Source organism: Priapulus caudatus, unplaced genomic scaffold (genome assembly GCF_000485595.1).
Source record: "Priapulus caudatus unplaced genomic scaffold, Priapulus_caudatus-5.0.1 Scaffold106, whole genome shotgun sequence".
Taxonomy (NCBI): domain Eukaryota; kingdom Metazoa; phylum Priapulida; class Priapulimorpha; order Priapulimorphida; family Priapulidae; genus Priapulus; species Priapulus caudatus.
In genome coordinates, this window is record NW_014577167.1 from 291,396 (window position 1) to 301,415 (window position 10,020).

General features: G+C 44.1%; 1 protein-coding gene across 2 annotated transcripts in view; it reads right to left on the reverse strand.

Annotated features, from left to right (window-relative positions):
• Positions 1-4,545: 4,545 nt before the first annotated feature.
• LOC106805237 (protein PRRC1-like) overlaps positions 4,546-10,020 on the reverse strand; it is a 22,083-nt gene continuing 16,608 nt past the window's right edge. For both annotated transcript variants that reach the window (XM_014806758.1, XM_014806759.1), the window contains 4 exons: positions 9,942-10,020; positions 9,630-9,741; positions 8,897-9,060; positions 4,546-6,456 (listed from right to left, as the gene is read on the reverse strand). In XM_014806758.1, the coding sequence (XP_014662244.1) occupies positions 6,308-6,456; positions 8,897-9,060; positions 9,630-9,741; positions 9,942-10,020 (504 nt within the window). In that variant the 3' untranslated portion in view covers positions 4,546-6,307. The remainder of the gene's footprint in view (positions 6,457-8,896; positions 9,061-9,629; positions 9,742-9,941) is intronic.

Sequence of the window (10,020 nt, forward strand, 5' to 3'; positions counted from 1 at the left end):
TTCGCAACAATTTCCGAATCTAATTTTCACGACGACTAGCCCGCACGAAACGACATTTTCCAGAAACCGTTTAGCGCTGAAAGCGCGTTTAGGAAAACTACCTTGCAGTCAACGAATTGTAAACGCGAATACATATCAAGGAACTATATGCAATTTCACCGTAACCGTGCAAGACCGCATCTTATTAGTGACTGCGACAAAAGAACCACTACAGGAAACCATATATGCTTAGGGGAGCTTCCGATTCCTTCAAATACAAACCACGATGCAACGCTGCCATTAGCAGACAACTTAGAATGTGTGTTTATGAGTACCGGGTATCGAACTCGGTCCCCCGTGCATCAAACAATATACGCTACAACTACGAAATGCAAATAAGCTGGGTTCCGTAGAGACTTGAGATCTAGGCTGGTGACCGGGGCGCGGCAATAACGGTCTTTCTGTCCGGAATACATGAAATCAAGAGCTAATAATACCAATAACTACTACGAATAATATAATATTAGCTCTTGATGAAATACATGCGTCTACAGCGCATTAACATGGGAACGTACCCCGCAGTGAGGCGCGCCCGCCGGATGGCCCCAGCAACATTGCCCGCTAGCTCGATTACTTTCGCAGCCGTCGATAAACTGCAATCACGGTTTACTAATGAGCGTGCGGCAATCGACAGCAGCACAGCACTGAACCCAACACAGTTCGGCTCGGCATCTCATAAACGCCTGCTGCCGCTGACATGAGCATCCGGGTGTGAGTAAGGCATTTGCGGCTCCCGCGCGGGGGTACGGCATATATACAGACGTCCTACCCCCATGCGTACATGCTTGTGCTGCGCCTATATATACTCTTGATATATATATATATATATATCAAGAGTACATAATGTGAGATCTCCCATAAGAGTACATCTCCCACTATGTACTCTTGATATATATATATATATATATATAATATATATATACATATATATATATATAAACTAGAAAGGGCAGTTGTCGCAACTACATGTATCCCCCGTGATCTTGTATGAATGAAATATCTCTGAAGGACGTAGAAGGTAGGTAAAGTTAAATAAGTCACAAAGACAAAGGTTTGTTACACAGCTCATCCGCCTGGAATGTGCAAGTATGTTAAATGGTTGCCTTATAGGGGTTTTGGTACGCGACACACCTTCTCCCCAAGATGTGTAAGTATACCAAGTTTGGTAGCGCAGGTCAATTTAGGGCCGAGTTAAAGAGCAGAAAGGAAATATGATCAAGGTCAAAGTAAAGGTCAAATTAAAAGTCGTAGTGATCTGGTTTTGGTACGCGACACACCTTCTCCCCAAGATGTGTAAGTATACCAAGTTTGGTAGCGCTAGGTTAATTAAGGGCCGAGTTATAGAGCAGAAGGGAAATATGATCAAGGCCAAGGTAAAGGTCAAATAAAAGTCGTAGTGATCTGGTTTTGGTACGCGACACACCTTCTCCCCAAGATGTGTAAGTATACCAAGTTTGGTAGCGCTAGGTTAATTAAGGGCCGAGTTATAGAACAGAAGGGAAATATGATCAAGTTCAAGGTAAAGGTCAAATAAAGGTCGCAGTGACCTGGTTTTGGTACGCTGCCCACCTTCTCCCCAAGATGTGTAATTAGACCAAATTTGGTCACGCTAGGTCGAGTTATAGAGCGGAAGGAAAAATCTCTGTGGCTAACCGAGCGGCGGCGGCGGCGGCTGTACAGACATGAAACCATAGTATCCCAGCCGACTTCGTCGCGGGGGATACAATTAATGAAATTCTATTTTACTAATAGAACGTGATTAAACGCAGAGAATACGCAGTTACTCATGTTAACATGCTACGCAGCAAATATCGGATGGCACACACACAGTACTAATCCATAATCCGTGGTAAATGCCAAATAGCGTGCATTCAATTCAATGTGCGAAAAACCAATAACCTGGCCTGCTTATGTTAATATATCCCAGAAACGTGTAGTTTATTATCATGCTAAATATATACCTGTGGAATTTTGAAAGGACCAACTTCCACGAAATTAAATACGTGTGAGTGTAAACATGTATAGTTCTCAAAAGTTGTCGCTGGATTAGTAGTTTCTCGCAAGAATTGGTTTAACATTTCCCGCTTAATTACCGTGGAAATCAAAGTTTACAGTCAGCCACCTGCCTGGCTCATTAATTATTGTAATTAAATAACTACAGACAAGAGACTGGCTATTATGTCTGAGCTGCCTTGTTACTTCGTAGATGCGCGGGCTCGATCACTATTGTAGTGTAGGGCTATAGCCATTAGAATAAATACAATTCGCCGAGTTTTAACCACACTCGTGCATCAGTGCTATATGCGTATGCGTGTATGCGTGCGCGTGTGTATATTTTGTGAGTTCATCTGAAATCTTGCGTGTAACTCTACGCCTGTCTGTGTGTGTACGCGCGCACGGCGTGTACATGCCGGCATGCGTTTCAAACAGTCACGCGCACATTGCCATGGTTACCGCGTGCACAAGAACACTGCTGCGGTTACGCGGAAGACACATAAACGTTGCCATGGTTACCGCAAGCTGACGTGCAGACACTGCCATGATTACTATGGGGAGACACGCATCCATTGTTATGGCTATTACTGCGACTAGATGCGCACACGTTGTCGTGGTGACCGCGGGCAGACGCCCACACGTTGTCATGGTTAACGCAGGCAGACGCGCATGCTTTGTCATGGTTACCGCGGGCCGACGCCCACACGTTGTCACCGTTACCGCGGGCAGATGCGCAGACTTTGTCATGGTTACCACGGGCAGACGCGCAGACTTCGTGTGGTTACCGCGGGCAGGCTCCCACACGTTGTCATGGTAACCGCAGGCAGACGCGCAGACTTTGTCATGGTTACCACGGGAAGACGCGCATACTTTGTCATGGTTAACGCGGACAGACGCGCAAATTTTCTGTGCCCCCCAGGTGCCCCCCCCCACTGAAAATTCATGCTTGATGAAAAAAAAATTGAATTAAAAACAATGCCGTTAGAACAGCATAATACAAAAAAGTTATATATTGTGCCCCCCCCTCCCACGAAAATGTAAGGCCCCCAGTGCACCCCCTCCCCGCTGAAAAAATCCTAGCTACGCCACTGGCAGACGTCCAGACTTTGTCGTGGTTACCACGGGCAGACGCTCACACGTTGTCATAGTTATCGCGGGCAAACGCGCAGACTTTGTGTGGTTACCAAGGGCAGACGCGCAGATTTTGTGTGGTTACCAAGGGCAGACGCGCAGACTTTGTGTGGTTACCAAGGGCAGGCGCGCAGACTTTGTGTGGTTACCAAGGGCAGACGCGCAGACTTTGTGTGGTTACCAAGGGCAGACGCGCAGACTTTGTGTGGTTACCAAGGGCAGACGCGCAGACTTTGTTTCAAGGTTACATGGTTTAATGACTGTCGGGCGCTCCGGCGTCATTTACGACGGATTCGAGCACGAAATTTCCAATACGTTTTCAAATTACACGCCGTCGAAACAGCCGCAGATGAGTGCCGGCAGGGAGAGGGCGATTACTAACTTCAAAAGCCTGTATCGGGGGAGGAGGCAGGGCACCAACGAGGGAAGGAAGGAACAGCACCGAGTTTGGGGAGAGGGGATCTGAGCACGCAAGGGGAAGAAAAACAAATGTGCTCGCCGTGACGGGGTGTCAAGACTGCTCACTCGCCGAAAATTCGTCATCAAGATTTTTTGAGGCAACATATCGCAATTCATTGTTAATTATTCAAACATAATATAAAAAACTAAACAATGCGAGTGCAAATCACAATGTGACAAACGGGTCAAAAGTCGACTTGCTTATGAAGGGTGTGCTTGCGCGCACTCGCGCCATATGCCATAACTATGATATTGCAATTTAAATCACATATAATTTCTAACATCATTCACGGCAATGTATTATAACCTGTTCATGCTCTGTTTACTTCTAATCTGTAGACAACAGGGCTTTTAGACTTCCTTACGACAGTAAATAACGTTAACATTTTTCTTAACCTCTGACTAACCCAAGTACGCTGTATACAGGTAAGCGAGATTAAGGTTTAAGGTTAAGGTTAGATGGGTAGAGTTTAGGCCTGGCCTATTATAATACCCATATCTGTCCGATAGTTTGTTTTTAAAGCAGTTGACCGTCTTGGCCTCGACAACAAATGTTGGCAGTGCGTTCCATGCATTCACCACTCTTTGGCTGAAAAAGTGCTGTCGCAATTGCAGCCTGGATCTATTTTTGAATAGTTTCAGGGGATTACCCCTGGTGGTTCCAGTTGCCGGTGTGAAAAATTGGTTGCTATTCATGTTTTCTTTGTCTGTTAAAATTGTGTAAGTTTCGAGCAGGTCTCCCTCCCCTCACTCTCCTCTGTTCCAGTGAATATAGACCTAGAATTTCCAGTCTCCTCTCGTATTCCAGGTTACGTATAGAGTGGACTAGCTTGGTTGCCCTCCTTTGCACTTTTTCTGAGATGTACACAAATGTCATAACGAAAATAGACCCCTCAACGACAGCACATAAAACACTTGTAATAACTATGAGAAAGAAGTGTGTATTTCGTTGCGAACGATCGTTGATTTGACATTTTCCTGACGGTCGGCAACGCAAGAAACATACATTATAGACAGGTATTCTCCTTAACAAATAATTTTTTATGCGTAACGTAGATTCAAATCGTTATCTCGCAAAATATTAATGCAATACTTAACAGAACGTATCACACGATATTCGACAAGATTTGCTACCGACACAAAAAGCACTGGTCTAGGATGCCGTGGAGGGAACAAACACGAATCCAGACTTGGTGAAGGTAATAATTATATTTTCGTGGTGTATTAAGAGCCCATCACTACCCACACGCCATTCACATAATCAACACGCACACACGCGCACGGACACGCACGCGCACGAACACACGAGCGGCACACTACACCTTTAGCGTAACGATTTTATGGCCAGCAACGGCAAAAGCTGGATACTTTCATTTTCTAAGTGCAAAAGTCCGTTCGGTTGCAAGAGCAGCACTTCACCTGCACTAATAAATGTGTTTGATTGCCGTCGTACCACTCAGTAAGTGAGATTTAACGCTTCACACCCTTCTCACAGATGAAGCCAGATTGAATGATCGTTTCACACTTTCCCCGATGCTGCGCTGAGCAGAAATGTTTTGCTACGCGCTGTAGGCAAGAAAGGAGAATGAATGAGCGCGCCCTCAGCACCTGCAAATATCCAACATCTCTGAGTGGCCAGAAACACCAGGAACAATGACCGGAAACACTTGACTAAGGTGACCAACTCCATTTATAAGTGACCAACAACATTTGCAGATGACCGGGAACACCTGCAGAGATGACCGGAAAAAACCTAGAGATGATCAGCAACATGTGCATTGAATGTCGGAAACACATTTTAACAACAGTTAGTGTTCTTGTACAATAACCATGTAAAGCACATCAGTATATAACATGCATAACCAACCAGCCACCATATACATACTTGACGAGTGGGAATAACCATACCACGTATCTGTTAGTGCTGGCAAATAGCCAGGTAACCCCTCTGCGCACACAATTAGGATATTCAGAGTACCAAGAGCGTATTACATTCTTAATACGCGTTTGATGGTACTAAAATAAGTGCACATAACTGAAAACTGATCTTCATGCCAAGTTCATTTATGATACGCGTAGCTTCTCATAATCACAGCTTTCCCAGGCCCAGCCTGCACTGCTGAGGTTTTGTCTTGAATCTGCAGCAACAGCGTCAGTACGGTGACCGTGAAATGGCCGTGGGCACGGCATCAGCTCTGCGCATTCTCTCCGATAATTAAAATTGCACAGCTGTGACAATCTCTGCTTCTCCAGGCAGAGGGGACTTGCGTTTTTCCCGGATCACCTGCTGCAAGCAGTCCCATGTTGGTAATTCCGCACAAACACGCATAGGAAGCTCGCTGTCATTGCAATTCGTAGCTCACAGACAGACTTAACGCGCTGCGATATCAGAATCGGCTTGTTATTGTTATTGCATCGCGTGCAAAACGCCATACTGAGCGCAATGCATGCCAGTCACGCTACAGTGAACATGCGCCGAGGTTGGCTGGTGACACGTACAACATACCCCACGTATAACACATCCGCGAGCATACGCACGACCTCTACTAGCAAACCGAGAGCTACGCGAAACGATGATGACGGTTAGTTACCGACTGACATGACGGCGCCATTGCGTGCACGCCGACACGCACACGGACATGACAATACGTAAAATGTTCGGTGCTATCTACTGCCGATTGGCCTAAATAGCCAGTGCTTGCAGCTTCGTCTTGTAGAGGCCAGCAAGCATCTTCGTTGCCATGTAGATGTGGTCCCGTCGCGACACACCCGTGAGAGACAGCTGCCAGTCCGCACGATCCACGTGGGGTATATTCTTTTGTATTACTTGGCCTGAAAACAGTCTCTCATGCTTAACCAAACAAGATGGCTGGACACTAAGGAAAAGTGAATGCAACCTGCTGACGTGTCAATGCAATTATAGATAAAAATTTCGACAATTTGCATTATTAATTAAACAATTGGTTTACTTAATACTTACACTGTTAATTACACTATTCTACTCTACTAATACTGATAACAAGAGCCGCAGAGTGTCTGGGCTCATCTGAGGTCTGTTGCTACGGTTATAAACGTAACATTTAAGTCGTGCGTAGTGACACCTTTGTTAGGAGACGCAGATATGCAGATACGCAGTTGCGTACACATCATTTCAGCAACCTTTTGCATTCTGCATACCTCCCAAATCCCATTGGTTGATACAAATCGCGTGCCTGAAACTCCTGTTTTATGGTGCATTGTGACCCTAACCCTAACACTATTAAAAATAAAAATAAATTAATTGTTGTAAAAATCATTTGTTGTTATTAAATTGTTGTAAATAAATCATGTAAATATATGCGTTAATTAGAAAAAAATAGTTAAATGGATAAAGATAGAAAAATACAGAAAAAAGGTAAATAATAAAATAATCTGATGGGATTCGATCCAACGACCTTTGACCCATGACGCCTGTGCTCAGTGTGCTGTACCCGTTGGGCTATCCAGGCTGACTGGCTTTCTAGATTATGGATGTGCCATGAATATGAGAACACTATGACATCATTGAGGCAGTTCTGGAATCCACGTTTAACCCTCCTCTTAAAGGTCAAAATGTTATCAGACACTTACTCTTCGCACGTCAGTGGAAAGCACATTTCATGGTCATTTCAATAAAGTGATAAAAATGGTAGGTCAGCGCTGAAACAAAAAAGTTTTCACTCTGTCCATTAGGCCATGTCCTCAGAAAATGTCTGATATCTGACCTTTCCCCCACTGCCCTTTGACCTGTGACCTCCAATTTCGCACTGGAGATGGGTTTCCTGCCCATCACACTATACACCGAATATTAAGAGCATAGGTCGAGCCGTTAAGATTTGTGCAGCAATTCCGTATTTCCTCCTATATCTTAAGTTAAGGGGGAAATATTCCCCCTCCGTTTACACATCTTGACCTTTGACCCTTGACCCCCCAAATTTGTCATCCCGAGTCCTTTTCACGACTCCCCCCCCCGACGTCCCGAATATCATGACCGTACGTCGAGCGGTTAAGATTTGTGCCCAACTGTTGACGCACGGACGGACGCGCGGACGATCATGCGATTCTACAAGCTGCATCTAACTACGTCAGATGAGCTAATAAATAAGGCAGGAATAGATAAGAACCCTAACCTCAAGCTTTTACCCACAAATGCAAGTAAGATACTCAAATATTGCCTATGAATGTAAACTACCATAATGCTTATATTCCTGATAATATAAAACTTCACATTTGACATCAGTATTCTAAAACCTACAGCACCCATGAGCTTTACTCCTCCCCTTTACAGATATTTTCAGGCAATCCAACTTTCTGCATGACCCCATCAGACAGCATACCTCAGCATTTCAAATACGGGTTGTTTACGTTTTAATGCCACTACGTCAAATAAAATGATTTCAGTTTTTATATAATTGATGGCAGAATCACACATTTTAATGGGCAGTGTTGCCTGGGCTATAGTCCCAAGTCATTTTATGGAGACAGCCGGCATCTACTTCATTGCAGATGAATCAGTCAATTCGCAGAAACTAGATTGACAACTATGCCTTACAGAAAGTCTACGCTACTTTCCAGAGTAAGAGGAAATTTAGGTTTTTTATTAAATTGGCATTAACAGAAGAAATATGTTTTATTATTTTAGTGCCTAGGTAAGTGGCTATTTATTGTGGTAATGGGCCAGCTAGTAATATCAATACTGATCATGTGCAACTGATATATATGCATGACACATATCTACACATAGGTGCATCCACGCACGGCCGTCACACACACCTACACGGTCACATGCATGCACGTACACACGCCTCAACATGTATAACCTAGTGGTGCCATCTACTGTGAAAAATTCCCAGATTATTTTAATTATTTATTAATTTAGGGTTAGGGTTAGGGTTAGGGCTAGGGTTAGGGTTAGGGTTAGGGTTAGGGAGTAGGTTGCGGTGGTTTCTGGGATAAGACCTGCTGTGAGAGGTGTGATATAACCTCGACCCACCTACACGGTCACATACATGTACGTACACACGCCTCAACGTGTATAACATAGTCGTGCCATCTACTGTTAAAAATTTCCAGATTATTTTTATTATTAATTAATTTTTATTGTAAACGTATTTTGTCTTTATAAACATACGCAACACGTAAGATAGAGTGAAGCCTATTGACTTCACTATCTGTTTAACCCAATAACCCTGGCAAATATCCTGCTTGACTTGGCTTGAGTGGACTCAGCAAAGCTTAGGTGAACAATACTCACCGATTGTGATGGAGAGACCAGACCACCCAAGTGCATAGTCTGAAGGGGTATTGTCCTGAGCTTCCATCACGTATTCTATAGGCACCGGGACAGCCTGTGCGTATGTCTGCAACTCTATGCTATGACCTGGGTCTTGAAGTAGCAAACAATCCACGTTGTACCACCTGACAAAGATAAGGGGAAGTCACTGAGCGAATGTAGTTTAACAGGTCAGTTCCAATGCATAGCGCAGATAATTGTAAAGCTCTCAAATATCGAAATATCTTCACAACACATAGCGAGATAGTACAGCAACTACACAATTGTAAACTCCTTCATATGTGTCAGCGACAACGACAACAAGAGTTACAACGAGAAAGATCCACGAGCCACACCAGAGGCTCTTGGGAATGCTGTATTACAAGCTACAGCGGAAGTCTGAAAATCCACACTGCTCGAGGATTGGGTTGGTCCAGATTTTCGGATTTTCCGGATTCTCGGGCACACTTTTAAAATTCGAATTTAAGGAAGAATAAAGAAGAGATAAACAAGTAAATTTTGATAGTTTATTTATTAGTAAATACAGCATGCTTCATTTATCAAAACCAGCAGCAAAAATAAAGTCAACACTTGACAAAAATGTAAAAAAAAAAAATTTCGAACAGTCCGGGTTCTCAGGTGGTCCGGATTTCTGCCATCCGCATTTCTGGATTTCTACTGTACTATGTTTGCTTTGTTGGGACAGCAAGCTCACCGGTCAGGTGCAATCTCAACCAGGCAGCCTTCGACGGCAAGCAGGGGTTGGAGTTGATGCACACGCCTGCTCTGCCGTAGATTCTCTATCCTTCCCTCAGCTCCCTTCATACCTACACCAATAATGCATACTTGACTAACATATCAAAGCAGACTAACTGCAAACATTAAAGATAGTATACGGATATGATCTACATATGTGATTTTTTTTACAACGTCACAACATTTTAGTCTGAGGTAACAATGATAAAGCAATAAAGCTTTGCCAGAATTTAATTCGAAACACGATTCAGCACACACCAGCAATGCATACCTGCAGTGAATCCAACCGGCTGCGGAGCAATGCTGTTGTCCGCGGCAAGCCCGTTCACGTCAGCTTTACCGAACACGTC